At 54.8% G+C, this 26,535-nt stretch overlaps 9 protein-coding genes across 9 annotated transcripts; 4 read left to right on the top strand and 5 right to left on the bottom strand.

Annotated features, from left to right (window-relative positions):
• Positions 1–3,738: 3,738 nt before the first annotated feature.
• Positions 3,739–6,532, bottom strand: HER10_EVM0010782 (uncharacterized protein). Its single transcript, XM_035480231.1, has 3 exons — positions 6,354–6,532; positions 5,817–6,278; positions 3,739–5,765 (listed from the first exon to the last, which is right to left on the bottom strand). Exons 1-3 carry the CDS (start codon positions 6,394–6,396, stop codon positions 4,111–4,113), a joined length of 2,160 nt encoding a protein of 719 aa, XP_035333289.1. The 5' UTR covers positions 6,397–6,532; the 3' UTR covers positions 3,739–4,110.
• Positions 6,533–6,958: 426 nt separating this feature from the next.
• HER10_EVM0010574 (BTB/POZ domain-containing protein) lies at positions 6,959–9,004 on the top strand (the record flags this gene model as incomplete). The annotated part of the gene is made up of 3 exons (XM_035480030.1): positions 6,959–7,181; positions 7,238–7,286; positions 7,341–9,004. Exons 1-3 carry the CDS (start codon positions 6,960–6,962, stop codon positions 9,002–9,004), a joined length of 1,935 nt encoding a protein of 644 aa, XP_035333266.1. The 5' UTR covers position 6,959.
• Positions 9,005–9,379: 375 nt separating this feature from the next.
• On the bottom strand, positions 9,380–10,202 carry HER10_EVM0013116 (uncharacterized protein; the record flags this gene model as incomplete). The annotated part of the gene is made up of 1 exon (XM_035482483.1): positions 9,380–10,202. The coding sequence occupies exon 1, from the start codon at positions 9,908–9,910 to the stop codon at positions 9,380–9,382; it is 531 nt and encodes a 176-aa protein (XP_035333590.1). The 5' UTR covers positions 9,911–10,202.
• Positions 10,203–10,378: 176 nt separating this feature from the next.
• Positions 10,379–13,574, top strand: HER10_EVM0004360 (RNA-binding protein). Its single transcript, XM_035474009.1, has 3 exons — positions 10,379–11,481; positions 11,536–11,811; positions 11,862–13,574. The coding sequence occupies exons 1-3, from the start codon at positions 11,103–11,105 to the stop codon at positions 13,475–13,477; spliced, it is 2,271 nt and encodes a 756-aa protein (XP_035332492.1). The 5' UTR covers positions 10,379–11,102; the 3' UTR covers positions 13,478–13,574.
• A 102-nt stretch (positions 13,575–13,676) lies between these two features.
• HER10_EVM0001546 (choline/ethanolamine kinase) lies at positions 13,677–17,195 on the bottom strand. The gene is made up of 3 exons (XM_035471290.1): positions 16,442–17,195; positions 14,646–16,126; positions 13,677–14,573 (listed from the first exon to the last, which is right to left on the bottom strand). The coding sequence occupies exons 1-3, from the start codon at positions 16,536–16,538 to the stop codon at positions 13,761–13,763; spliced, it is 2,391 nt and encodes a 796-aa protein (XP_035332175.1). The 5' UTR covers positions 16,539–17,195; the 3' UTR covers positions 13,677–13,760.
• A 913-nt stretch (positions 17,196–18,108) lies between these two features.
• On the bottom strand, positions 18,109–20,127 carry HER10_EVM0006936 (HAD-superfamily subfamily IIA hydrolase). The gene is made up of 3 exons (XM_035476507.1): positions 19,593–20,127; positions 19,172–19,465; positions 18,109–19,103 (listed from the first exon to the last, which is right to left on the bottom strand). The coding sequence occupies exons 1-3, from the start codon at positions 19,844–19,846 to the stop codon at positions 18,305–18,307; spliced, it is 1,347 nt and encodes a 448-aa protein (XP_035332815.1). The 5' UTR covers positions 19,847–20,127; the 3' UTR covers positions 18,109–18,304.
• Positions 20,128–20,357: 230 nt separating this feature from the next.
• On the bottom strand, positions 20,358–21,691 carry HER10_EVM0011980 (SCO1/SenC). Its single transcript, XM_035481386.1, has 3 exons — positions 21,414–21,691; positions 21,130–21,339; positions 20,358–21,063 (listed from the first exon to the last, which is right to left on the bottom strand). Exons 1-3 carry the CDS (start codon positions 21,624–21,626, stop codon positions 20,629–20,631), a joined length of 858 nt encoding a protein of 285 aa, XP_035333445.1. The 5' UTR covers positions 21,627–21,691; the 3' UTR covers positions 20,358–20,628.
• A 196-nt stretch (positions 21,692–21,887) lies between these two features.
• HER10_EVM0009693 (PHD-finger domain-containing protein) lies at positions 21,888–23,720 on the top strand. The gene is made up of 2 exons (XM_035479173.1): positions 21,888–22,933; positions 23,008–23,720. Exons 1-2 carry the CDS (start codon positions 22,054–22,056, stop codon positions 23,574–23,576), a joined length of 1,449 nt encoding a protein of 482 aa, XP_035333143.1. The 5' UTR covers positions 21,888–22,053; the 3' UTR covers positions 23,577–23,720.
• A 1,192-nt stretch (positions 23,721–24,912) lies between these two features.
• On the top strand, positions 24,913–26,505 carry HER10_EVM0002322 (eukaryotic aspartyl protease; the record flags this gene model as incomplete). The annotated part of the gene is made up of 2 exons (XM_035472038.1): positions 24,913–25,527; positions 25,588–26,505. The coding sequence occupies 2 exons, from the start codon at positions 24,913–24,915 to the stop codon at positions 26,503–26,505; spliced, it is 1,533 nt and encodes a 510-aa protein (XP_035332266.1).
• Positions 26,506–26,535: the final 30 nt, after the last annotated feature.

Below are 26,535 nucleotides of genomic sequence, written 5' to 3'. Positions count from 1 at the left end.
GCGGACGGCGCGGGCTGAACGGTTCACGTTATCAGTGGTGAAATTCCAAGCCCAACGTCCTCTGCGCCCGCTGCTGTATTGCTTCCCCAATCCCGCGTGCTGTCTTTCAAACGTCTCCTCATTCCTTCGAAGGGGAGGAGGCAGGAGGGTGATGAGGAGGAGGGCAACCGTAATAACCATGACCGGAAACCGTAACACGGCCCGAGATTAGACTGCTCCCCGTGCTGAGGCAAAGCAAAAGAGGTGTGGTGATTCCCTCACCATGCACGTCCGCGGTTGGTGGCGATCCTTTTGGTCGTACGTCGAGCCCAGCCAGTTCCCGTCCCATGAATGGTCACCGTTCTAACGTCGTTTATCCCCCCTCCCTCCTTTCCCGCGCCGCTGTGCCGCAGACGCGCCTTTCTAGCCTGGACGATTTGAAAGATCGACCCGGAAAGGGGTCATACGGCGCTCCGAGCTTTCGTCGTGGGAAGCGGCTACGCGGCTGCGGGTTCCCCTTGACGTGTCCCCTGCGCAGTGCATCACGGGCCTGCTGCTGCTGCTGCTGCTTGTCAATCTTGGGTCTGGTTGTCGTTTGGTTTCTTTCTCTGGAGCTCTCCCTTTGGCTGCTTTGCGCGTTTATCCCAGTCCTTACCGCAGTAGACGTGGGAATGTATGCATATGGGACGTCTGGTCTGGGGTTCAGTTCGAGCCAGCAGCTAATGTTGGCGGTCGATCATCCAGTTCAGTCCAGTCCAGCAGCAGCTTTCAGGCCAGATGATACCCACCCCCTCCCCTTGGAAGGCAGAGGGAATAAGCAACAAAGGGCGAGATATTGCCCTCTCTCTCCCGAATTGCCCTACAGCGGACGTGCTCGTACATGCAATCTTTCTTGAAAGTATTGTTTGCTTCCCGCGGTGCTCCGTGCCCTGTAAATGTACGCTGCATGCGAGCTGCATCATGCAGCTTGCAAGACCCAAGAAACGAACGTTTTGGCGATCCCGCAACGCGGACGTCACTTCTGTTCTCGGTAGGGCCATCCGGGGAAAAAGAAACGTCTTCTCAGCCGGAGAGACACTGGAATGTCTCGACTAGAGCGGAGAAACGTCCGGGGTTTGTTCGTTTCGTAGGCTGCTGCTGAGCCATTGTCTCTCTTGCTCAGTGTGTCACTATCTCGCTCAGTCTCTGTCCCTCTGCTTCTGCCAACAAACCTGCGAGACAGAGCCAGCGATCATGGGGTTGTGGTGGGATGGCCAAGGACGATATACGTGGGTTTCCGCAGGATGTCTCGCTACCATGAAGCGAAGAAGGGGCCAAACCGCTCCCTCGTGGGCGCGGATGTTCTAGCTGCCGTTGTGGCTGGCCCTTGGAAGCTCACCAGTCTCGACTAGAAGCCGTCGCTACTTTGCGCGGCTTGAGACACCGCGTTTAGAAGAGCTAAACTGCCTTTCTTCGCCTGAACCCTACGTTCAACGTAGATCACTTCCAGCCTAGCCCTCTTCTTCTTTCAATGACCGGTTTGGTCTCGATCCTTCAGAAGAACGCCAGTCCGACTATCGTTTGACCGCAACGGGGGGGACGGGGGACCACGGAATGCCGACGTTCCCCTTGCTCATCAGCTCATAAGACAGGTACTCGTTAGTTCTTGACGAGTTAAGACAGCACGAAAAGAGTTGGTCCAAGCCCGTTTCTCTGTCCCCCCAGAAACCTAATCTCCAAAGCCCGAGAGACGAGATGCGATACCGTAGCACTAATCTAGATCGCGATCACGAACGATGTGATAAATCTGACCGTAGCCCCTCCGAAAGCGGTAGCCTCATTCCTTGATAGCTAAAGCAAAGCAAGCGCAATGTAAAACCCCCTTGTCTGACCCTGAACTTCTGAGGTATCATTCATCGGAGGACTATTCCAAGTTGGACTACCACTTCGTCAGCTCTGTCCTTCCAAAGTGTCTCAAAATCGTTGACAACACGGCAAGAATATAGTGTGAAAGAAAGAAAAGAACAAACCTGCCCGCCCGCTGAGCTTCCCGAAGTCCCGCCCGCGCCTGCTTCGTCCTGGTCCTGCTGCTTGCGCTGGACGAGCGGGCGAGAAGTGCTTGTTTCTTCTTTTCGGGGCTTTTCAAGGTCCAAGAATCCCAAGCTGCGTCTCTCTCCCGCAGACGGGATCTCTTTGTGCCCGGTGCTTTCATGATTTTCTCGGTTCCCCGGTATGCAAGATGGGCTTGCTGGGGGTCTCAGGCAGGTCGCCGATGGTTGATGTGGGCGTAAGGGGGTGTGTAAAGGTGTGGGTGGCAGTAAGCGAAGATGAGAAAAAGCAATTATATCAAGAAAACACCAAGCCTAAACCGCACTGGCCCCAACATCATGAGCTGATGAACGAACCATACACGGGTAGAATCCGGGTTCAGCTTGTGTCCCGATACCATGTCACCGTGAACAGAACCCCCCCGGCGCGCGGGCAAGTGGAGAGAGCAAAGACACCGAGAGTGATGGAGAGAAAGAGGGCATTCGGAAAAGCAAAAGCACACATCTAGATGCGGAATACTCCCTAAACCACCCGCAGGAGCAGTACTCAGAGCGATGACGGCGACAATATACCAGTCACCAGCAACAGGGAGTAGGTACCCCCTCCGTATCCGTCCCGCCTGTCATTGAAAAGAATAAGTTGGTGAAGCTAATGCAGCAAATGCCCGCAATCACGTACGTCGTCCATCATGTCTGTCTCAGCGCCATGATGACCGCGCATCGATGATCAGCAAACGTACTCAAGCGCGGCCCCCTCTGCCTCCTGTGCTCCTCTAAGGCTCCTCCCCCGTTTCCCTCCGTGCCTCCTCCCACACCCCGTCCCCCGTGGCCGCCGTGCCGCTCCTCTTCCCCCCTCACATATCACATAACCCCTACTGATCCTCCTCACAGCGCGTTGCCTAGCGTGGGACAGACACTCTGGCCAGCAAGAAGAACGCACGCTTATGCGGATGCGGACCGGTGTCCTCTGAGACATGCAGGCCGGTAAAGACCCGGCACTCGGGCAACACCCCCTTCAATCCCTCCTTCCATCACATCACGGACGTCTCATTGAAACATCAAAAATCTTCCTTTCTCACCGAAAGTGATGAGATCATCATGAACAGCCGGTTTGGTAGGACGGGTTCGTCGTTTATTAGGTGAGTTGTAATAAGCTCTGCGCTATTGTCCAGGGGAAGGGGAGGGGAGGTCTCAGTCTCTTAGAGACGGCATGCTTACCAAAGGCTTACAACGAACATCCAAAAGCAAACATTGTTCAATATTTCTTGCTATTTCGCCGTTTGTTGTCTCGGGCTCTCGGTCTCGCTTAGAGAATCTACGGGGCGGCATATCATCGATTACGAGTCAAAGGAGACAACATGGCGTAAAGGTAGGATCTCGAAGCGATCTGGAATGTGAATTGTCTTGCGCGAAATATGACACGGCTGGCCGTTCTGGCCACGCCGCTCTGGTCAACCCCAGATGTCTTAAACATCTTCCTGTGTGAAACGAGACTAGACCGGAACAGCATGCTAGAATGCCACGGGGACCATATACGGTTACAGTAAGTTCTTCGTCAACGTGCCATTCATGTTGGCAACTATTGACGCGCGGGTAACATCATATGCATGCGGTATCTAATACAACGAGATCAGTCATTCTATAGTTCATAACGTCATTGTACGAGAAGATGAAAACATAGTTACTTGAGAAGATGAATATTTGTCTCGTCCGTGATAGAACTACACCTGCAAACCCCTTATGCAACATGTACAAGTAACCAATAAAACAATCTATCAAACGCCGTAGCAACGTCTGCGTCGAAAATGAAACCCCAGCCGAGTCCGGCAACACCGTACCGTTCCATTCCAACACCTCCAAAATCCATCTTCATAAGTGTGAAAGTCAAGAGTCCCGTCTGATCATCACCGGGACTCAGGATTGCTGTGTATAGACACCCACAATTACCTCCATCGGAAGATATCCTCCAACTTTTTTCGGTGCCGCCAGAACAAAAGAGAGTGATAAATGAGCAACGACAATAACAACCAATGAATGACCCGTGTGCATGCTATGGTATCTTCGCCACCCAACGCTCTTGTATGCCAATTGAAAAGAAATGATCTTAGACTCTGGCCATGGGCTTACGTCTGATCAGGAACGGACTGGGCATCTCGTCCCGCTCGGGATCCCATACCGCGGCAGGCTCGCCGCCACTAGCCCGGCGGTCCGCGATGCGATCCTTGAATGCCCTCTTAGGGCTCATGTTCTCGCCACCAGACATGACAGCGGAAAGAGGACGACCTCCTGCTCGTGCCTGCTGAAGTTCGACCAGTGTTCTGCCCTTGATGTTGTTCTTCGCCGCAACCTTGCCAAGGGGCTCCTGATCCTTCTTGGTAGAGTTCTTGCGAGAAAGACCGCCGGGAGACTCGCTGCCGTTTGCAGCCGACAGGTTCGCTGCCGAAGGAATCTTACTCAATCGGCGATTAGGCGACTGACAGCGCTCGCGGAGACCGCGGCTGAGGTCAGGGTTCGAGGCCATGTTGGGCAGCGAGGGCAGCGTCTTGTTCTGGTTCAAACCAGTTGCCGATCCTTGAGGCTTGACTCGAGTGATGGGAGCGGTCTTTTGAGACATCAAGACCGGGCGGTTCTTGGATGTGAAGGGGTTGTGTTTCGACTTGATGTTGCGTGTTGGGGAGGGAACGATGTCCTCGTCGTCGGAGTCAATGCTGATGGTGTCACGAGGGACATCCCACATTGGGTCGCCAGAAGAAGCGGCGTTGCCAGAGAATAGGTTTCCGCTGTTAAGCTTGGGCACCTGAGTTCCGGCATGTCGTCTAGGGGACAATGAAAGTGAAGCAATAGCGATAGGTGAGGGGGACGCCATCTCGATATCCATAGGGGTGCCTTGACCACCGACGAACATGGTCTGGGCTCTGCTGTAGGGTGTGCGAGTAGCCTTCTTGCTCGTGAAAGGACTGTCCGAAGAGATATCGGTAAGATCGGTACACGATGAGAGCTCGTCGTCTCCGCTACCGTTACCAACGGAAGACCTCGGGTAGTCTGACTTTGTTTGCGATGTTGCGAGGTCCAGCGCGTGCATGGGCTCGGCAGCCAAGCTAATCGTCTTCTTCTGCAATTCGGCGTCGACACGAGACTGAACCTCGCTCTCAAATCGCTTTCGCAGGGCCTCAATTTCTGAGTTGATTTGCCGATCGATCTCCAGACGCGCCTTCACCTCCCACTCTCTTCGCAGCGAGCTGTCGACCTCTTGTCTGACAGAAGCCTTGTCAGCCTCGAAGGCGGCTGTTCTCTCGTTCAACTCCTTCTCGCGGCGAGCCAATGAATCCTCCTTCTTCTGAACGACCTTGTTGAGCTCAACAACTTCTCTTTCCTTTCTCATCAATCGCACAACAGGGAGGTTGAGTAGTTGCGCAGTGTCCGGGCGGTGGTCGGGGTTGACTCTCAAGCAGTCCTTGATAGTGCCCATGAGCTCGCTGGAATAGCAGCTGGGAAGAGGTGAGACCTTGCCCTCCTTGATCTTCTGAACAAGTTGGAAATGCGATTTGGCGTTGAAGGGGGGCTCGCGTGTGCAGAGCTCGTAGATGATGCAACCCAGAGACCAGATGTCCGACTTGAGTGTGTACTTCTCAGCGGCGCAGATTTCGGGCGACATGTAAAATGGTGTGCCGACATAGGTGGAGGCGAAGTCATGGGACTGAATCATCTTGGACAGGCCAAAGTCACCAAGCTTGACGGAGTTGTCCTCTCCAAGGAACACTGTTCTCGATTAGTATATGTCACATCGATTGATGGGGCGATGAAACATACCATTCTCCGGCTTGAGATCGCGATGCAGAATGGTCATGGTTCCCGGGGGCGTCTTAGGCTTGGAAGCTGTGCTGAAGAGACCCAGCACATTGCTGCCAACCTCGGGAGGGTCGATGCCATAATGGCATCTGTAGAGCGCAGTAACCAGCTGCGAGAAAATGCTCCACACAAATGACTCCTGTGCGCGCTGGCCCTTGACAGCCAAATCTCTGATAACGCGACCGAGATCGCCATTGCCACAGTACTCCATGTAGAGGTGAAGGTCTTGAGTTGATTTGAGGTGTTCGCGATGGTAGTAGCCGACGATATTTTGATGGCGGAGGGTTGAGAGGATCTGGAACTCGGCGTGGAGCTGCTCGCGCTCCTTTTGCGACATCTTGAGGTAGCTGATTTCCTTCCGACACATGACGAGGTTATCGGCCTTTCTTCGAACCTTTCGGATGATTCCAAAGGAACCATGGCCTATTGGATTGTTTGGTTAGTGAAGAGCTCTTTGGTCGGTCGCAACGTGAAAAGCTCGTGAATGGTGGTGCCTACCGATTTTCTCCAGCACCTCATACTTATCCGCCTCCAAAGACATCTTGGATGCAACACGCAATGAATTTGATTAAAGTGAATCTTTGTATGTATCCATAGAAGTTGAGAGGCAAAGAAAGGCGACGGTCGCGAACCTGCTATGTTAGTATCCGAGCTGTTGGTGATGGTTGACCGGGAAAGGTGCACTGCAAGTCAAAGCTGTGAACTTGGTTGCATGGGACTAACAAGATCGAGCTCGGGTAAACAACTGGGGGCCGATGCCATGGCAACGACGCTAGCAACGGAGCTGAGATAATCCAGCTCCATCTCTCGAAGTGGGTCCATCTCGCTTCTTTCTTATCGATAAGCCAGCACTTTAGGTCTGGAGGGGTTCAATGGTGGGGCACTGATGATGTACTGGAAGCCATCACGTAAGGAAGGTCCAAAGTGGCCCGTGCAGAGGCGACCTCATGGAGTTATCGGACTTCATTCTCACTGAGATCTTCAATGTCCCAGATGTGGAGGCGAACTTGAACTTGTCACTTATTTGATACATTTCCTTCATATCATCATTTGCTTAGACTTCCAGGCTATAGATATTCTGTCCTGTTCGTTGAGTTCGTCATCATGGTTCTCCGAAAAGATGAATTAGAAGTACAGCTTAAAGAAGAGCATGAGTTGATCGCAAATGGCGTGCTTAGAGAGGACAACCCCTTGGATCAGACGGCCGAGTTCGAGGCTTTCCTGCTGGCCTGCAGGAGAGGCGACCTGAAGACGTGTCAGGAGCTGATCTCGGCTGGCGTAAATATCAATGGCAAAGATCGTTTTGATTACACACCGTTGATTGTTGTGAGTGCGCAGCCCCCGCACCTCTGGCTCAGGCCTCACTGACAATAAGCACCAAGGCCAGTTTATGTGGGCATCTAGAACTCGTACAACTACTTCTGGAGTCCGGTGGGTTATCTATATCGATCTACAGTGAGATGGATTGACTGATCAACATGAAAGGTGCACTGGCCGAAAGAAATACGTTTCAGGGCGAACGATGCATTTACAATGCCCTCAATGATAGGATACGAAATCTCCTGCTAGAGTATGATTATTCAAAGTCTACAGACCCCCTCCAGCCTTGGGCCGGACACATTACCAGCCTACTCTCCAAGAACGTTCCAAAGACAACCGACATCAGCCTCATTGCAGCAGCGCAGTCCTTCAACATGCACAAGTTCCTCCTAGCAGCACGAACACCGTACTTCAGGAAGAAGCTCGATGGCGCACCCGATACCGCAACATGGAAGCTCCCCACCACCTACCCGCTCGAGTCTTTCCAAGTCGCCTTACGATATCTGTATCTAGGAGAAGTACCCAAGGATGTGGTCAATGCTCGCAGTACCGTGACGGAAGAAGAGGTTCTCACTGGTGTTGATAAGCTCAGCAAACAGCTCGAGATCGAGCAACTATGGGAGGCAATCCTGGCGGGCAACGACCGGCGACTGTCACGCCAGAGGTACGAGGACGAGGTGAAGCGCGCCCAGGTCCAGGTTGATCGTTTCTACCGGGAAAAGGTCCTGGGCCACAAGATGATCGTGGAGACGAAAAGGGTCGGCGAAGTGAAATGGCGCCACGACAACTCCATCTTTGCCGATTGCCTCCTTTGCGCGCACGAGCCGGAAAGCGACGAGATTGAGAATGATGCGGAGGATCCTGACAATGTTGTCCATGCTGTCGGCATTCCGCTCGGCCTCGCATCCAACGGCGATAAACCCAGGAAACGACCTCGAAAGTCGGTGGTCTACCCCGTTCATAAGGCGATGCTCATCCGCAGCCCGTACTTTGAGACCATGTTCTCCAGCGAATTCAGGGAGGCACAGGACTCGGAGAACCTACACGTCGTCACAGTGGATTGTATACCCGAGGTCCTCGAAATTGTGCTTACGTTTCTGTACACGGAGAAGGTGGACTGCCCTCTGGAGCTGGCCTTGGACCTGCTCTACACGGCGGACATTCTCTTCCTCGACAAGCTCAAGACGAAAGCAGCTCAGGCCATCAGTACCCTGGGAAGCGGCAGCAGCAACATCTGGGCTGACCGCACCCACAGACCCGACGGAGAGGACCATCGGGAAGAGGATATGGAGCCCATCAACATCTACGACGTGATTCACGCGGCGTGGGACTTGCGTGTACAGCGCCTGGAAGAGTTTGCTGCTCGGTACCTGGCCAACCGCCTAGAGGACTACATTGATGAGGCCGAGTTTGCGGAGCTGATCAAGGAGAGTGCAGAGAGACTCAAGAACCGTGAAGAGACGGACACTATTGAGTTATTGGACGACATCCGATATTATCTGGGCGAGCGCTTCCGTTTGCGTTTCGAGGACGCCAATCTTGAGGAGATGATGGATGAAGAGGGAGAGATCAACGCCGAATTGGCAGAAGCCATCGCTGCACAGAGCGAACAGTTGAATGAGGAGATGGGTGAAAATGGTGCTGTCCCACAGGAAACCGCCCCTGTTACTTCTGCTGCTGAAACTGTTCAGAATGGCGAAGATGGAGAGGGAGTCAAGACTCTTGGTGGTGAGGTGGCCGAAGACGAATTCGCTTCAGATGCGATCAATTACCAGATCTTACTTGGAAAGATCGATACAATGCTGGATCATCTGAAACTAGATGCATAGATGTCATGGCGCGCTTGAATACCGAGATATAGGCAAGTTAAATGCCCACCATCTATCATGAATATCAAAAGTGTCGAAATGTCCAATATATTTAAGAGACTTAACGAGTCCAGGGCACCGTGAATATCTTTCCCTGTCCATGACCTAGGTCAGCACCTTTAATTCCCTGATATTCTCCAATCGGTACGCGTCATGCTTGACCAAGTGACACAGCTTATTAGTAAACTTACCTACTTGTGAAAGGATATCATGTCTGTATATGCGACCAGCTCATTCTGTGTGATGATAAACTCCCTGGCACGGATGGAAGCAGACTGCAACTTTCACAAAGGTGATGCCCATTCTTACGCAAATGGTCATTGAATTTTTGAAACTTCATGTTTGAGTCGGACTAGAGCTTTCTGGATGGCTTCGATCCCCAACAGTCTCTTTCTGCCCAGCAATACCATCTCGATTCGCCCTCCACACGCCCTCTTCGCCATGGAACTCCTCCCGCTTCCATACCTCGACCTTGGCCTTGCACTCCTCCAACGCCTCCTCACCAGCCCTCCACGCAGCCTGTCTATGGGGTGATGACACCGCAATCAAGATGCTCTCTTCGCCGATGGGGACTGTTCCCAAGCGGTGGATCATGGCGAAGCCTTTCAAGCTGTGCTTCTCGACGATGGCCTTGGCGATGGACATCATGGTGCGGAGAGCGAGCGGCGTGTAGGCGCTGTACTGCAGCTCTTTGACGGGTTTGTCGCCGAACGTGTCGCGTGTTGTGCCAGAGAAGAGGACGATGGCGCCGGCTTGTGGTGAGCGGACTCGGTTCATGATGGCTGAAGCGTCGAGGAGATGGTAGGTGAGGGCGACGTAGCAGGAGTCCTCGGAGACCTCCCACGGTCCTGGGTCTTGGTTCTCCATGGCTATAGGATTTGGAAACAATAGAGGTGGAAAGATGTGTCTGCCCCTCCGAGTCGTGGTATGGCAGAAAGAGATGGCAGAAGGAGATGGTGGGGTTGAGGCCGTGTAAGTATCCCAGATGACGATGGGCTTTTTGAAGTTGTAGGATTTTGGTCAACGCAGCTAAACTCTTTGTTGGATATCTAATGTAGTACACTTGAAATGATCAGTAATTCTCTCTCAATTGCCAACGACATGCCGATTATCTAATAACCTTGGGTTGAAATTACCTCAAAAGATGACAATGATGAACGTGGGGAGTTCGAAGTTGATGAGTACCCAGGTACAAGGTACAAGGATGGAGGAGCGCGGACCAGGTCCATACCAACCTTATCGACGACCCCGCTTGACTAAGCAAGAGATAAGGTGCAATCCCATGAAATGGAAGGCAGCCGCAAGTCGACTACGAATGGAAGTTGCCAGGGGGGGGTGAGCTTCTGCCGGCCCCTGCGTTGTGTGAACCATCCCTTCTTCATTCCCGACTTCGCCCAAGCCCATTACTGAGGCCCGTCGCCCTTTGTCGTTCCACCAATACCTGGTTGAAGCATAAAGGCACGGTCTCGTCGTACGCCTCACGAGGGACAGCACCACGCCTTACTCTTTCCTTCCCTCCTCTTCTTCTTCTTTCCGGACCAAGCAAAACTCGACCCATATCACGCCCGAAGCAGCGCGCATAAAGATCGGACACACCCCTTCCTGCGATCCGCGATCATGTACGAGGACAACCATCGCGCGCGCGAGAGGGGACCGTACGAGCGACGAAGATCCCCTCTACGAGATCAACAACAGTATTCAGACAACGACGGCTTTCGAACGCGGCAGGGTAAAGAGACTAAGCTGAGCCTGCGGAGGACATGACCATCTGCAGTACATCTGGCTGGTTTGAGCTTCTGCTAACTTGCCCACGGGACGACGAGACTCTTCTAGGTCTCCCCCCAGGAATAACCTCGAGCTGTCCTACGACGACGACGACAGCTACGCCCCTGAGGATACCCGCCGTCGCGAGCGCGACTGGGATCGGGACCGGAATTGGGATCGTGAGACTGCAGAATACCGCGCAAGAGACTACGACCGTTACTACCATGGACCGCCGCGTGAGGCCCACGAGCCACGTCCTCGATCGGGAGATCAAGGCGGTGGTCGGGATGACTATATGGATCGCCGTGATGAAGACGCTGCGCTACTTCACCCACATGACGGCGACGACCGCGGATCACGTCGTTACGATCGAGGTGGCCGGGGCTACTCTCGCCCTTACTACGACGATGGCACTCGCCGCGATGATGCCAGACGTGGTCCTGACGAGGATCTTCGTCATTTTTCCGCCTCTCCAGGTGGCAGCCCAGATCGCCATCCTCGTCGCGATCGTTCTACATCGCCTCTTCGACAAGCTGGTACTCCGAGTGATACTGTGATTTTGGAAGGTTTACCATCCGATGTATCTCTCGAGACGGTGCGGGATTGTCTCTTTAAACAGTCCGATCTATCACACTATCCATCTGTCGATCTTCGCATCCCCTCAACTGGGCGAGGCAAGCCACCTATCCCCCAACCCTCTCACATGCACTTGCTTACATCTTCGTCAGGCAAGCGTCGCGCTTTCGCGCAGTTTGAGAATGTCGAGCAGGCGGTCGAGTTTGTTAAAGGAAACTACCCTAAGCTTGTCATCAACTTCTTCAGCGGGGAAGTTGATGATAGCACGGATGGCATGACTCTGATTTACATCCATTACGCAAGGAACCGCGATGATGCCGAGCGGGAGAGTCGCGCTGGAACTGCCGCCAATTGGAGCTGTCCGACCTGTGACTTTTCAAACTACGCGACCAGGAGCCGTTGCAAGAACTGCGGCGGTCCGCCCACAGGTATGCACATTCAACGATCCTTCTTGCAGGACCTGTACTGACTCGGCCAGATCCGTCCCAATACCGATTTCTATTGACTGGCGAGAGCGATGCATCCGATACACCTTCTCAAATCTTGGTTTTCTTCCCTTTGGCGCCCTCCGTGAACGAGGATGTGTTCTCGGCGGGAGCTGGAAAACTAGAGCTCGTTCAAAAGCAAGCAGCAGCAAGGAATTCCGGCGATGGGCCTAAGCTCAAGTCTACTGCTCCGACAGGCGATGCATCTGGCTATGGCGCAAGGCCGGGCTCTCTCCACCGCACATTCTTGATGCGTGATCAAGAGACGAACGAGTCATTCAACTTTGGATTCGCCGAGTTCTGGACAGTGGAGGATGCGATGGCGGCCATGAAGAAGTTTCAGATGATGCGTGAATTCACCATTGCTTCGAAACCTGTAACAGTTTCGACCATCCATCTGGGCGTCTTCGTGCCAGAACTCAGGGAAGTGACGCGGTTTAACGAGCGTGTCTCGTTCAACCCGCTCTTCAACCCGGCGATTCGGGTCAAGTACTGGGAGCCCCACGTCTATCCCAGCCAGAGAGTGATCACCGAGGTACCACCTGGCGGCACCTCTGGAGACGGAAGCAAAGGGGATGCTGCCGACGAGGCGAAGAAGGGCAAGAAACGCAAGGCGGACGGGAACCTGCCCGCCTCTTCCACCAAGAAGTCGGTACCGATGGCTGGACAAATGGCGTTTTGGCAAAAACGGCATGTCGAAATACACGAGGGTAAGCGAGCCGCCGATGCCGTTGGTGAAAATGGTCAGTCGGAAGAGCGCGCCCCTGTGAAGATTTCTCTGTCTGGCGCGAACGCAATTTCTACCGGCCCTATCAAGATTTCTTTGACTGGGGCGAGCCTTCCGAAAGCCCCTGCTCCGACAGCATCGCCGAATGGGGCCCCTAATATTGAGGACTCTCAGACACCCGCGCCTCAGATGGGAAATGCGGCTCCAGACAAGACATATACGCCGGAAGCATCAGTATCATACGTGGATCGCGAAAAGATCTGCTGCTTGATCTGCATGATGAAGTATAAATCTCTGGATGATCTCAACACGCATGAAAAGTCAAGGAACCACAAGAACGCTACCGCAGACGAGGAGAAGGTCAAGGCAGCTAAGCCGCGACTAACTGCCCGCGATAAGAGGATGGCGAAACAAGCAGAAGAGCAGCCGGCGGCACCAGCAGCGGACGAGGAATCAGCACCGCAGTACCGCGACCGCGCCAAGGAGCGAAGAGAGGTGTTTAACCAACCCGCGAAACCAAAGGTACCCGTCCAAGGCGGTAATAAACCAGTGCGTAAAGACGAGAAGACGGCAAACCCCCCAGCGGCAGCGGCGGCGGCATCCAAGGAAAAGACACCTCCGCCGGCGCCTTCAAAATCCAAGGGCGCGGGGATGCTGGCCAAGATGGGCTGGAGCACGGGACAGGGTCTGGGTGCCAACGGCGACGGCCGCACCGAGGTGATTGCCACGCACGCATACCAGGAGGGCGTCGGCCTCGGCGCCGAGGGCGGGAACCTGGGCGACGCGGCGGAGCTCGCGCAGCGCAAGACGACGAATAGTTATGCCGAGTATGTGAATACGGTGCAGGATCGGGCCAGGGAGCGGTATAACAAGATGGGTTGAGGTGCTTTCTGTGGTGGCAACGGGCAACAAAGATATTGCTTGTGGTGTTTGCTACGGCGAGGAAGTAGAGATGGGAGGAGCAAGGCTGTCATGGGGTAGCTGCCAGCACGACGAGTGCAGTGCAAGAAACTTCTAGATGGCACACAAGAATACAACGATGCTTCACTACAGCTAAACATTTCACATCACTAGACTCTTTTTCGGCTTTCAAATCTGGTATATTGTAAACGGAGTATGTGCAAAAGAAAGGCACGAAAAAAAAGTAGCAAGTCGCTACCTTACTTCAGTAATCCACAATCTTGAGCCGGGCCTGCACGTCCTCGGGCAACTCCTCCTTCTTCACGATCCCCATGAGCACACAATCGCCCAGGAAGAAGAATGCCCGCTCCTGCGCGTAGCCCAGGTAATCGTACTCGTCGCCCTCGTCCTCGGCCTCCGCAGCAGCCTGCACCTCGGCTTTCGCGTCCGCGTCGCCCGCGGCGGCGGCGGCCTCGTTCTGCGCCTGCTTCTCCTGCTGCTCGATCTCCTCCTGGGACTCGAAGCCGGGTACCTTGGCCTGGACGACGCCCCACGCGACCCACTGCGCGCTGTTGATGCCGCGCCAGAGACGGGTTTCCTCGTAGAGTTCCTTGATCTCCGCCTCGACGGCCTCCTCTGCGCGGCGCTCCTCTTCTTTCCAGTGGTTGGGCGGGACGCGGGCGTCGAGCATGAACTCGACGATGGAGGAGGAGGAGGAGGTCGGGAGGAGGGCGGGCGTGCCGACGGCGCTGCTGCCGTCCGCGGCGCCGGCGGGGGCGAGGCGGGGCGTGGAGGCGCCGCCGTGGGTGTATTGGGGCCGGTGCTCGACGTAGGCTTTGAGGAAGCGGCGCTGTTCCTGGATGGTTGGGTAGACTGCCGTGTTGCAGACGAAGGGGAGGGATTCGTGGTGGTAGTTGTAGGACCATTCTGTGAAGTGGTTTGCGAACTCGAGGCCCGGGACGTTGGCGGCGGCGTACTCGAAGTCGATTACGACGAGCTGCTTGTGCTCGTTTGCTGGCTTTAGGAGGGGGGATTTCTCGTCTTCGGGGCGCATGCGAAGGATGTTGCCGTATTGGGTCTGCGTGGGCGTGTTAGTTGGTGACTGAATATGATATTTGGGGGTGGATAGGATAGGGGTAAGTGTACTCACGTCGTTATGGGCAAAGACGAGACGCTCGCGGATGGCGTGGCCCTTGTAGGCGCTGAGAGCCAACTCGCGATACTTGTCGTAAAGCTCCTTGAACTGCTTCCACTCCACGCCACACACGTACCCGCGGTCGCGGAAGACGCAGTTGCCATTGCGCACGCCCTCGTCGAGGGCGCAAATCTTCTTCTCGACGTTGCCGAGCCAGGCATCCCAGTTCTTGAGCACCGCGGGACCCTCATCCTTTTCGCGTTCCAAGACGTCGATGCCAAAGTGGAGCTCCCGCATGCGCTTAGCAATCTGCTTGGAGGTATCGGGATCGCGCAGGTCGTTGGGGGTGAGGGTGATGGAGTTGAAGTACTCCTCGAAGCGGCCGTTGGTGAAGCACCCGAGAAGTCTCGGGCCAATCTTCTTTCGCGCCAGTCGCCGGAGCACGCTGAGTTCGTTCTCGCGGTCGATGAGGGCTTCGAGTCCGTAGATGCGCAGGAGGAGCTTTGGCGGGGGCTTCTTGCCGGGGACTTCCTCGAGGTCTTCAGGGGGAGAGACGACGTAGACGGCGTTGGTCAAGGCTCCGCTAAGACGTTGCACGATGACGCTGTTGCCACTGTCGAGAGGAACTCTCCTCCAACCCTTGATTCTCAGAGTATGAGCTAGGCGCACAATCTCGTTCTTGAACGTTTCCCAGGCCTTCTCCTTTTCGTCTGCCTGGCCACCAAGAGTCAGGTCGTCGGTACTCTTGCCGCCACCACTGTAGCTGAGGGTCTTTGAGTTGTCGAGAATTGCGTCGCAGGTTGGCACTATGACGTCCTCGCCGATGTAATCGGTGTCGGAGCTTGCCGTCCTATGGAGCATGCTACGCGACAACGACTTCTTGTGACGGAGGGAGGGGCGCCTGCCGACCTTGGGGCTCATCTGAGGCACCGAGCTGATCCCCATAGAAGCCATGCTGTCCTCGATGATCCTCTGCAGCCTATCGAAGGAAACGTCGCTGGAATCGGAGTCGATGGAGTCTGAGCGCGACCGAGGAGCAGCGGGCTGGGCTGTCGGGTCTGTCGTCTCTGCCGCAGGAGATCGCTCCTTCTTGGTCTTTGACTGGGGTGAACGGCGTCGGGGCGACGTCTTGCTCTTCCGGGCAGCCTTCTTCTTCTTCTCATGCTCCAACCAGTCGTTGAGCTGGGCGAGCAGCTTCTGACTCTCGTAGTGAGCCTTGTGGCCGTGGCGATGATGGTGGTGAGAGGGTTGAGCAGCGGCGGCGGCGGTAGCAGCAGCAGCAGCAGCAGCAGCAGCGGTAGCATCGTCGGAAGACGGACCAGGCGACGGCTCCATGACAGGGGAAGAGCGAGAGGACGAGGAGCTAGTGAGTCCCATGCGACCTGTCAACCTCTTGGCCATGTTGGCGGCGTACTGTCTCTTGTGGTGATGATCGGAAGGCGGGGCAGGTGGAGGAGGGGCGACAGCGTCAGCCTCTGGCTCAGCGATTTGAACGACTGCGAGAGGGTTAGTAAATCATTGGTCTTTTCTTGCAAGTCACAAGCCCAGCGACGATACCGGTCCATCAAGCTGTGTCTGCGGTGAGCAGTAAAGTGTTCCTGGGTGACGCGGGGCAGGCACATAGGCATGGGCACAAGCATGAGCATTGGAACGAGTTACTATCGCGGCTCGACTGCCAGCCACATGTGCGCGATCCCTTATCCTCCCATCACTGTCGAGATGACACGATACCACTTGATGCTGATGCCGAGCCTGCAGAGACCGTGGGTATGTTTAAAATGAGACGAAGCCAGACGTTTGCTTGAACTGACCTTTGGCGGTGTTGGACGCGCACTCTTCATCCGTCTTCATGGCTGATCGCAGGGGCTGCTGCTGTCCAGTGATCTGGGGCGACGAAGAGGACGACATCTTGGCAGACAAGACAGAGGAAGAAGAAGCGGGCGCAACAGAGTTTATGAGAGGAAGGGAGTCGCGCGCGCGCGCACAAAGTCGGGTATTGGTGCTAAGGTAGGTTCGCGGCTATGCGGATAGAGGAAATTTTGCTCGCGTGAGACGACAGGGGATTTGCAATGTGCGTCGGTGAAGAAAATCGAGGTTATCCTCCTTTGGGGAGGTGAGAGGTGACAGTTTGCGATTGCAGCTTAGGTTGGGTATGGGGGAGCCTGGAAGGGGAGGGGCACAGAGAATGGGAATCCCACGATAAGTACGGAGTCGGGTGCTGGAGGTTTCTTATCGGGCCCGGCGCAAAAAGACACGGAGGGGTTTATCGTGGGGCACGCAGGCGACACGGGTCACCTCAGACCAGGTACCTTAGGTGGTGTACGGATACCTTGAGATGGACCCCAACTGTGAGGGGTGACGGGGGGTTGGCTGCAGGCTGGATTACCTAGATGGGGTTCTCGAAGTGGTTCTGGAAGAGGAAGATTTACGAAAGAATGAGACGAGAATGGCCAGAGTTGTGCGGGGAGACGATGCACAGAAGAAGGGTGTTCAGATGAAGGGTAAAAGGGTAAGAAGGAAAATGGAAGAATAACCCGTTGAGCGGTTGTTAGGCGAATTACAGCCACAGCAAAAGGGCAACCAGTCGTGTGGTGCGAGGTTCTGACGAGGTTGCAGTTATGGGCCGTTGGACGCTTTGGTTGACCGAGCCGTGGGGACGGGGACCACTGGGGAGAGCTCCAGGCGGTGGACCTCCAGCTGGAAGTGGTCAGGTGCACCCCTCGCCGTCATCCCTGCCCGCTTTACAAAAGTAAGTACAAGTAGTGCGTATTTACTGCGTAAAGGTACCTCATCATTGGTCCCAGGTTCCTCATAGCGCGCTTTAGACCGTACATTGATTGTCCCGCAGTGCCGCAAATGCACCCGACGACAACCGCACAAATTTGGTATTCCACCGACTTCCGCCCACCTCACTTGTCAAGGTACCTTGTCTTCAGGTAGCTTCACAATTTCAGAGCAAGGGTTCTTCTTATCGTCGCACTAACACCAATTCGCTCCTCCATCACTTCACCACCAACTAGAAACTCGGGAAGGATTCTGTCACCAACATGACATCTCACGAGGCCACAGAAACATACTTTAGAGTACATTAACCAACGTCAAGTTTGGCACCAAACAATGTCAGCCCGGTTCCATGGCAATGCCACGCAACCACGCAACCACCCCAAAAAGACAAGACTAAATGTGACGTCAGGGGGACCCTACTCTACCAGTCGGGAGCTCCCGACCCTTGCTTTCCATGGCATGGCGCCCGCGTCTTGCATGTGACGTACATGGCGACACACCAACACTTCGCCCCCAAAGTTGACAGCAGTTGACATCAATTGACAGCTTTGGGCGAAAATGGATTTTGGGTTCTTCTCCAATTACCATGCCGGTAATTGCCATGTGCCTCAATCGACCGTCCAATGTCATTCTTTAAGGATACACGACGCTACATCGCTGGGAGCAGACCGTTTAGAAGTCTAAATTTCAAAATCCTGCTTCGATACATGTACAGACCTTGGTACACAGCACACCATCTCTCGAGATTGAGCCCAGCCACACCTTGTATTACACCGTCCAGCTGGATTTGTAGTTACACGCTCTGCCATTCACCGGTGAGCTACGACTATCTTGCCTAATACAATACACTACCTGAGGAGCTTCCAGTACCAACATGCTCCAACGCGTACCTAGATCTTGGCTGGCCTTCCCTCCCTCTGCAACGCCCACTCAACCGCCGCCTTGACATCATCCACAATCATTTTGGGCTTATGCGTAGGCGCGCCTCTCTCCTGGCTCCAAACACCCGTCTTCACCAGCACAGAAGCCCACTCCGTCTCCTCATTACTATAATCATTCGCGCCCCGGATGTCGCTCTCCGGGTTATCTCCCACCATGTACACCGTCTTCAACGGCGCCACATCTCCACCACCGCCAACGCTCTTACTCTTGCCAAGCAGCGCCTTGCGATGGGCATCAAGAACCCGCTCCGCATACTGATACGTAGTCGCAAACGGCTTCCCAAACACAGTCCTCTTCAACTCCGCCTGCCCCGCCGTGACCTCCTTCCACACGCCCGCCACAGCCGCCTGGAACGCCCCCTGTCCGAACCGCGGCTGGTGGTACGTCGTCGACCAGAACAGGTCCGCGTTCGAGAAGATGAGCGGCGGCTGTCCGTCCTGCTGCCACCCGCCGTTCGGCAGCGACGCGTCGCCGTTCTTGGGCGAGTACGTTCCCAACAGACCCTGGCGCGATAAGAGCAGGTCGGTGATGATTTGGATGTCGAGAGCCCAGTCGCGCGGGTCGTTGAAGACGAACATGGCATCGATTTTGAGCGCGTCCGCGTCCGCTACGGTGCCGTCGTGGATGGGCTTCGGAAGGGGCTCGTGAGAGTCTGCGTAGACTGTCTTTTTGAGGAGTTCAAAGGGGAATACTTCGGGGTGAGCGTGGATGATGTCCGCCGGCGTCACCACGTTCTTGAAGCCGTACCTTGTTTGGTTGTCAGTTGCTGTTGAGTTCGCAGAAACGTACAGGCTCTCAAAAGGCTGCTGACTTACAGCTTCGCAATCTCTCGACACTTCTTCGCATCGGCACCCGTCAGGAAGATGGTCTTGTCTCCCAGTCCCTCTGGCCCCTGCACCAGCTCCTGAAAGGGAGTGTGCGACTGGACAAAGTTGTCCACCGAGAGCTTGACCCCGAGCTTGTCGCTCAGATCCTTCACCCGGACGGCCTCGGGCTTACCTCCGCCGTTGGTCAGGAGGATGAAGGGGATGTTGTTGTCGTTGAGGTACTGCAGCGACTCGGCGGCCCCGGGAATAGGCTTGGCCACGTGCAACAGAACGCCGTCGATGCTGAGCTTTCTCGTTAGTCACGTCTCTTACACAGTTCCTGGTGGAACATGGGTGACGGCTATGGCTTCCAGGACCACACCGAGCCCCGAATGAGCTGCACAGCCTGGCGCCATTGGACTTGACTCACTCAAAAGCAAACGCAAACGACGGAGCTTCGCCCGCCTCGAAAACCGGCTTCTTGCTACTGAACCACCGCTCCGAGCCAACAGTCTTGGTGACACCAAATGAACTCGTCAAAGGTAGCGTTACCCTCCTCGGCCCGGGAAGCCCTCTCTCGTGACGCCCGATACCGGCAGCCGCGCATCTGATAGGTGTCGGTGAAGTGGTGAGTGGCCTCGAAACAAGCCGACCGAGGCCCGTCGCCCTGACTGCCTGTCTCATGATGTATAAAAAGTAAATCCTTTCAAATCAATCTGGAAATTCAAATATGCCGCATGACAGAACGCGAAAGGAAAATGGGGGTTGTTTGAGTGTAAGAGTGATGATGAGTCGAGGTTGCCCGCGTGGTTGAGGTTGAACCAGCGGGCACGGATAACGGATAACGGTCAACACTGAGCTCTCCCCTGCAAGGAACCTACCCCTGCCATCCGTCCAATGCTCTCCGCTCGCTCGCTAATTTTAGCGGCTGAGTCGACCTCAGGTCTGCGGGGTGCGTCTTGAGCCCATCACTCGATGCAACGGCTTGAAACCGGCTTGTAGTGAATGTGATTGAGGTGCTGAAAATAAGCTACATTCTGATACCGAAAGAAATGCAGTTTAGATATATACTGTCTTTTCATGGCTGAGTTCCATGTGCGTGAGTCGCATAAACGACAATTATTCGGCTCTCGGTTGACAGATATCTGACCAAAGAAGGGTCAAGGAGTGGTTTGTTAATTCCGGACTACTCTTTCTTCCTCAAAATGCAATCGCTAAACCTCCGCTGCCATATCCACAGTTTGAGCAACATATCGGTCTTCAATCCATTGAAAAGCATGGCCAAGGTGGGCGAATTCTCAACCTGGTCCCACCGACTGCAGATGTCGCAAGGTATTACAGTGTGATTGAGTGGTCTTGGAGCAACGATGGCCCAAAGGTCTATCCATATAACAGCTGATGGTACATATTACACAAGTTGGTACACCGCCCACTTCTCATCAATCTTCTTCTCTCCCTCTCCGGGCCTACTCCTCCTTCTTCCACCCTCCCTGCCAATCATTCATATGGTCCAAAATAATCTTGGCCGCCTGCGACGGCGAGTGCTGCCGCCCCAGCGCCTCGACAAAGTCGCCCTCGGGGTCCATCAGGTAAAAGTATATGCTGTGGTCCACCAAGTAATCCTGGCCCGGCTTGACGTGCTGCGGCGTGCTGAAATAGACGCGGTACAGCTTGCACATGGCCTTGATCTCGTCGTAGGTGCCCGTCAGGCCGATGAACTTGGGGTGGAACTCGGACAGGTACTCCTTGACCACCTTGGGGGTGTCGCGCTCCGGGTCGCAAGTGATGAAGAGGGGCAGGACGGAGCCGGGGCGCTGCTTCTCGACGAGGTCGTACATCTGGGCCATCTTGTCGAGTTCGTCGGGGCAGATGTCGGGGCAGTGCGTGAAGCCAAAGTAGACCTGTGGCAGACATTGTCAGCTTTTTCTTGTTCTTCTTCCCTTGCGACATTGTACGGCTCCACGAACCAGTGCGTAGCGACCTTTCATATCCTCGCTGGTGAACTTGTTGCCGTTCTGGTCGGTCAACTCGAATTGTCCTCCCACCTTGGGCCGTCCCATGCCCTTGGTCGCCTCCGCGATGCGCTTGCGCTCCATGCGCTGCTTCTCGGCCTCAAAGTACCATGTCAAACCAACACCGGTTCCAACGAACAGCAAGCCCGCCTTCCATGAAAAGGGCTGGTTCAGACATCCAGTCAGCATGACCATTCTCAATTATAACGGCACCCCAATACTCTAGATAGAGACCATACCCCTGCTCTGTATCTGCTCTTTGCCTCCTCTACGGTCTTAAACGTCTTCGTCCTCCTTTGCGCCGGGGAAGGCCTCGTTTGGAGCATGCTCGGCGCAGCGGCAGTCGGCCGGGTCTGCTTAGGAAACGTCGATTGGGAGATGCATCGTCGGCATTGTGTCGAAGTTGTGGAGGAAAGAGACTTCCACAGAAGCCTCGTAGTGGCTTGCGACATGGTTGAGGTAATTGAAGGTTTAATCAATGAGATGATGCAGGGCGACCGGGAAATCTGGGAGCCTTCGTCATTCGAAAATCGTAAGACTCCAAAAGCTCTCGGTGAGCTTGGGCCACCTTCCAAAGTATTGTGGGTCGGAAGAACCATTGATGCGGAATTCCTTCCCAATTGTCATGTTCACCGAAGCAGACCGAGAGCCAGCCAATTTCACCGAGATAGCTGTGGGTCTTTTCTTAATGCTGGACCTTCCACTCTCACTCACTCACTCTCATTCTGTAACTTCACTCTAGTGAACCTCAACACCGTGTATCACGTAATAAACGAAATTGTCTTTCATTTTTCTTTTAACTAAAACTCACTCTTTGTTCTCATACTGCGCTCTCGATATCTGTTTTTCACTTCCAGGTCGTCACTGCTGTAAAGATATATGCTGGAAGCCATGGATTCAGACGTGGAGCCAAAGATCAAAGGCGGCGAGGATGAGGATCTCGAGATGGCAGACGCGCCCGGCCAAGTTCCCACCACATTCCAAACGGCACATCAGAACACAGAAGAGGAGAAAACGGATTTCAATACGGCGCCGTCATCACAACCCGATTCTTCTCTCCCACCTCCAACTAGAGAGGCTTTCTCTCCTTCCACCATTCTAGAAACCACCGAGAAGCCATCGGAATCTCAAAAGATGGGCCCGAAGAAGAAGGGAACCGCTGCGGTCAAGAAGGTGCCGAAGAGACCCAAGGGTGGCCCATCGAAATCAAGCAAGCCCAAGAAGCAGACCGACGCAGCGTCCACAACATCATCCGCCAATCTACACGACGACTTGGCAGGAGGTTCCGACGATGAATCTGACAACGGACCGTATTGCATCTGCCGCGGCCCAGACGATCACCGGTTCATGATCTCGTGCGACATGTGCGACGACTGGTTCCACGGCGAGTGCATCGGCATGAGCAAGGAGGTTGGCGAGAACCTCATTGAGCGCTTCGTCTGCCCTAACTGCTCAGACGGCGACCAGAACGTCAGTCTCTTCAAGAAGACGTGCTCGTACAGGAACTGCATGAAGGCGGCGCGTCTCTATGATGGTCCGGAGAACAGTAGCGTCTTCTGCAGCGATGAGCATGCGCACATGTTTTGGGAGAAGAGCATCGCGGCCCTGCCGAAGAAGCACTCATCCAAGAACGGTTCGCAGGACGGACTTACTCAGGAGGAGGCCATGGGTCTGTTGGCTAGCACGCTTGCCGGTGTCGACCCGGACGATGGCAGATGGAAGGTCCAAACCAAGCCGTTTGCTCCAAAGAAAAACGGAGGTACGCAAATGAGTTTAATTGCTCAACTGGATTGCTCAACTGGATTGCACAATTTGACTAACCACTTCTTGCAGCTGAAAGCCCTGAATCCAAGACCAAGAATCTTGTACCGGCGTACCTCACCGAGGAGGAGAAGGAGATTCTTACAGTCTCAGCCGCGGAGCGCAAGAAGCTGGGCGAAGAGGTCCTCCTCTGCCAAAAAATGCTCCAGATTCTCGAGTGGTCCAACGACCGGCGAAAGGCCCTCATTGCCTCCAAGCAATTCGAAGACGCGGCGTGCGGCTACGACTACCGCCTCGACCAGGTGGGCGTCGTGGGCCCCTTTGCCAACTGGCTCAAGTCGGACGAGGCCAAGGAGATCTACAAGGCGGGCAACATCGACGTCGGCAGCCGTCTGAGCGGCGAGGACAAGAATATTTGCGATAAGAAGCGCTGCAAGCCTCATCAGGGATGGTACTCGATCCACACTAGAGATGTGAAGTACCAGATGAAGCTTTTGGCTGTGGACGCGAACACGAGGCTCGACGAGGAGCGCCGCATCAAGGAGGCGGCGGCGGAACGGAAGCTGAGGAAGGAGGCGGAGCACAATACCGTGCAGCGTGTTTTGCCGGATGGGACTCTGGGTCCGCCCATAGCTACATGAGATGGCTTTGGTTTCGATTCAGTTTTTGAGATTTGTCATAAGGCGATGGCGAGGACAAGGCGTTTCTGGGGTCAAAAAGGCTTGAGATATCGCTGTGCCCAGCGAGAATACCTAGGTTGTGGCTCAACACTGCGACAGGGAGGCAATGTAGTCTAGTCACTTTGGAGTGCTTTGAATAGATGGCCGAAAGCCGTCCACAATCACAATCACGACTTGATACAATTCCCAGCATGGCGGTGATGGATAATGTTCTTAATCTGTGCCTTCACCCACTGGCATCAATGCCATTCAACTTCCCTTCTCTTTGCCGGTTACCATTTCTCTTCAGTTGACAGATTTGTTCACCATGCGAAGCCAAGAAAGCAAAGACATAATACCAAGAAATGAAGCATTCTGTGGAACCATAATTCTAGAAGCAAGGGATTAAACATCTTTCAAAGGATATTCACCTCGTACAAATCGCCAGTGACTGAGCACCCCGGACACGCCAAGACGTCAATTCGGCCCGCGACTTGTCTCTGCTTGTCTTTGATCCTTCAACTTTCCCACACCAAATAATCTCTCAGCCATTTTCCCATCTTCTCATTTGCCATACACACTCATTTTGGCATGCTCCCCGCGTCATACACCAAGCAAAGCAACCACACCAAGAATGCGACAAGAAATAACAAAGCCCCTGAATGTACGGATAAAGCATTCCACCGGGTGTCCATCATGATATTCCACACCCAATGGCCCTCCGTTGCCCCATTTCCCTTGCCGCCAAGCACAGAGCCGAGGAACCCGTTCTGCCCGTCTGGGGTGTTCTGCTGTGCCTCTCTAACCATCTCGGGGCTGGCGCGACCAGACTATCAAACCCCAAATCTCCAAATCTCGTAAAAACAACGAGCTCTCAAGGTGGCGCGAGGTCTACCTACCAGTATTATGCAGTCAGGCTAGCTCCAACGGCCCCAGATAGCCCTGCTGGGCGTGGCTTCAAAGAGGCATTTGCTTTCTTTCCCCATTTTGGCGGCTGTACTAGAGGAGACCTCCCGCTGGTTGCCCATTGACAGAAAAGGACGTGCGATCCCGTCGCCGTTTGGCATCTGACAGCTCCGGCCGACGATACTCTGCTTTCTTCTTTCGCCTGCAGTCATAACGGCCTTCTGTTGCTACCGACCCATATCCCCGGTTTCTCGAATGACTATTCGAACGTCTGCCAGGATAAGCTTCTCCGCATAAGAAGCAGTCTGCGGGGGTGGAGCAGACGTAAACAACAGGGACTCGATCTCCAACCACAGGCGTCCGTTTCTCGAGGGAGTTGAAAGCTTTGGCCGCCCCTCCCCCATCCACAGGGATGAAGCTATCCACGACGACCTTGGCCCTCGCGGCCCTGGCGTCGGGAGCCGTCTCGCAAAAGGTCATCTCGGCCAACTTCCACAGGATCCAGCTCCCCGTGGACCTGGTCCAGATCACCCGCCGCGACACCCTCACCCTCGCGGCGCTCAACAACATCACGGGCGGCGGGTACTACTCGGAAGTCGAGATCGGCACACCGGGACAGAAGGCGCTGCTGCACGTCGACACGGGCAGCAGCGACACGTGGATCGTCGACAAGCAGGCCGACCTCTGCACGAGCACGAAGCTGCAGCGCCAGTACGAGACTGGATGTACCGAGACGTATAACTCGACGGCGAGCTCGACGTACAAGGTCGTCGGTCAGAATGGGTTTGATATCACGTACCTCGACGGCAAGAACATCAAGGGAGACTACATCTCGGATGTCGTCAGCATTAATGGGAAGACGGTCAAGGATCAGCAGCTTGGTCTGGCGATTCAGACGGTCAAGGGCACGGGGTTGATTGGTCTGGGGTTCTCGCAGACTGTGGCGACGAAGCGCAAGTATCCTACCATTCTCGACAACATGGTTACGCAGGGCGTCATAGGCAGAAAAGCCTTCAGTATATGGCTGGTAAGGGAGGCACTCTCCAACTTTTCATTCTCCAGCATGTCCACTGACAGTGACGGGTAGAATGATCTTTCGTCGTCTGAGGGAACATTACTATTCGGCGGCATTGACACTGAGAAATACATCGGCTCGCTCACCACGCTCCCGCTCGTCAATGACCACCACTCGGGTAACATGACAAGCTACAGCATATCCATGACGGGCGTCGAAATCGAAACACCAGACGGCAAAACGGTCAACATGGCCGGGGACAACTTCAACGCCGCGACCGTCCTCGACTCCGGGTCGACTATATGCCTCCTCCCTGACCAAATGGCAAAGTCCATCTGGGTCAAATACGACGTCGTCGACGCCGGGTACGGCTTTATCGACTGCAAGTGGCGTGGCCCCCAAGGCGAGGGAATCTTTTTCGACTTTGCTTTCGCCGGCGTCAAGATCCGCGTCCCGATGGAGGAGATGGTCCTGGATAACCTGGACCCTATCATGGACCAGCTCAAGGGCCTCACCCCGTTCGACAAGCCCTGCATGTTTGGCATACAAAACAGCGCCACGTTCGACGTCAACAGCACAGAGTTTGCGCTTTTGGGCGACACGTTCCTGCGGAGCGCGTACGTCGTCTACGACGAGGCGAACCACCAGGTGGGCATCGCGCAGTCGAACCTCAACGCGACCCGGACCAATGTGATTGAGCTCCGGGCGGGCGAGACTGCCTTGCCGACGGCCACGGGTGTGGCGAGCCAGGCTAGTACGCCGGCGCCGACGTCGACGAGGGCCGGGACGGGGACGGGGACGATGACGAGGACGGCGGCTGCTGGGATGGGCACGTCGGTTGCGTCGGCAGGCGCTTCGACGCCGTCTTCGAGCGAGTCACCGAATGCCGCGTCACACCCTGGGCTGGTGGCCTCGGAAGCGGACGGGTTCCTGGTAATGGTGCTCATGTCTGTCTTTGCTGTCGTGGGCGCGGCGCTGATGGCGGGTTAATTCTTATATGCATATACTTGCTCATACTTT

This window comes from Colletotrichum scovillei (assembly GCF_011075155.1).
Source record: "Colletotrichum scovillei strain TJNH1 chromosome Unknown Contig00006, whole genome shotgun sequence".
Classification (NCBI taxonomy): Eukaryota; Fungi; Ascomycota; class Sordariomycetes; order Glomerellales; family Glomerellaceae; genus Colletotrichum; species Colletotrichum scovillei.
Note: the sequence above shows the minus strand (reverse complement) of the source record. Positions and strands in the feature narration are given on the sequence as shown.

Excerpts from the sequence above, each read along its gene's own strand:
- HER10_EVM0010782 (XM_035480231.1), bottom strand. The coding sequence starts at position 6,396 with ATGTCTTTGGAGGCGGATAAGTATGAGGTGCTGGAGAAAATCG. Across the intron at positions 6,279-6,353 it reads TGAGGTGCTGGAGAAAATCG|GCCATGGTTCCTTTGGAATC; the intron begins GTAGGCACCACC and ends ACAATCCAATAG. Across the intron at positions 5,766-5,816 it reads CGATCTCAAGCCGGAGAATG|TGTTCCTTGGAGAGGACAAC; the intron begins GTATGTTTCATC and ends AATCGAGAACAG.
- HER10_EVM0004360 (XM_035474009.1), top strand. The coding sequence starts at position 11,103 with ATGGATCGCCGTGATGAAGACGCTGCGCTACTTCACCCACATGACGGC. Across the intron at positions 11,482-11,535 it reads CATCCCCTCAACTGGGCGAG|GCAAGCGTCGCGCTTTCGCG; the intron begins GCAAGCCACCTA and ends CATCTTCGTCAG. Across the intron at positions 11,812-11,861 it reads CTGCGGCGGTCCGCCCACAG|ATCCGTCCCAATACCGATTT; the intron begins GTATGCACATTC and ends TGACTCGGCCAG.
- HER10_EVM0001546 (XM_035471290.1), bottom strand. The coding sequence starts at position 16,538 with ATGTCGTCCTCTTCGTCGCCCCAGATCACTGGACAGCAGCAGCCCCTG. Across the intron at positions 16,127-16,441 it reads CGCGTCCAACACCGCCAAAG|TCGTTCAAATCGCTGAGCCA; the intron begins GTCAGTTCAAGC and ends ACCCTCTCGCAG. Across the intron at positions 14,574-14,645 it reads TCGTCTTTGCCCATAACGAC|ACCCAATACGGCAACATCCT; the intron begins GTGAGTACACTT and ends ACGCCCACGCAG.
- HER10_EVM0006936 (XM_035476507.1), bottom strand. The coding sequence starts at position 19,846 with ATGAGACAGGCAGTCAGGGCGACGGGCCTCGGTCGGCTTGTTTCGAGG. Across the intron at positions 19,466-19,592 it reads TCGTTTGCGTTTGCTTTTGA|CATCGACGGCGTTCTGTTGC; the intron begins GTGAGTCAAGTC and ends GAGAAAGCTCAG. Across the intron at positions 19,104-19,171 it reads TGTCGAGAGATTGCGAAGCT|GTACGGCTTCAAGAACGTGG; the intron begins GTAAGTCAGCAG and ends CAACCAAACAAG.
- HER10_EVM0011980 (XM_035481386.1), bottom strand. The coding sequence starts at position 21,626 with ATGTCGCAAGCCACTACGAGGCTTCTGTGGAAGTCTCTTTCCTCCACA. Across the intron at positions 21,340-21,413 it reads AGAGCAGATACAGAGCAGGG|CCCTTTTCATGGAAGGCGGG; the intron begins GTATGGTCTCTA and ends TGTCTGAACCAG. Across the intron at positions 21,064-21,129 it reads TGAAAGGTCGCTACGCACTG|GTCTACTTTGGCTTCACGCA; the intron begins GTTCGTGGAGCC and ends TGTCTGCCACAG.
- HER10_EVM0009693 (XM_035479173.1), top strand. The coding sequence starts at position 22,054 with ATGCTGGAAGCCATGGATTCAGACGTGGAGCCAAAGATCAAAGGCGGC. Across the intron at positions 22,934-23,007 it reads TGCTCCAAAGAAAAACGGAG|CTGAAAGCCCTGAATCCAAG; the intron begins GTACGCAAATGA and ends CACTTCTTGCAG.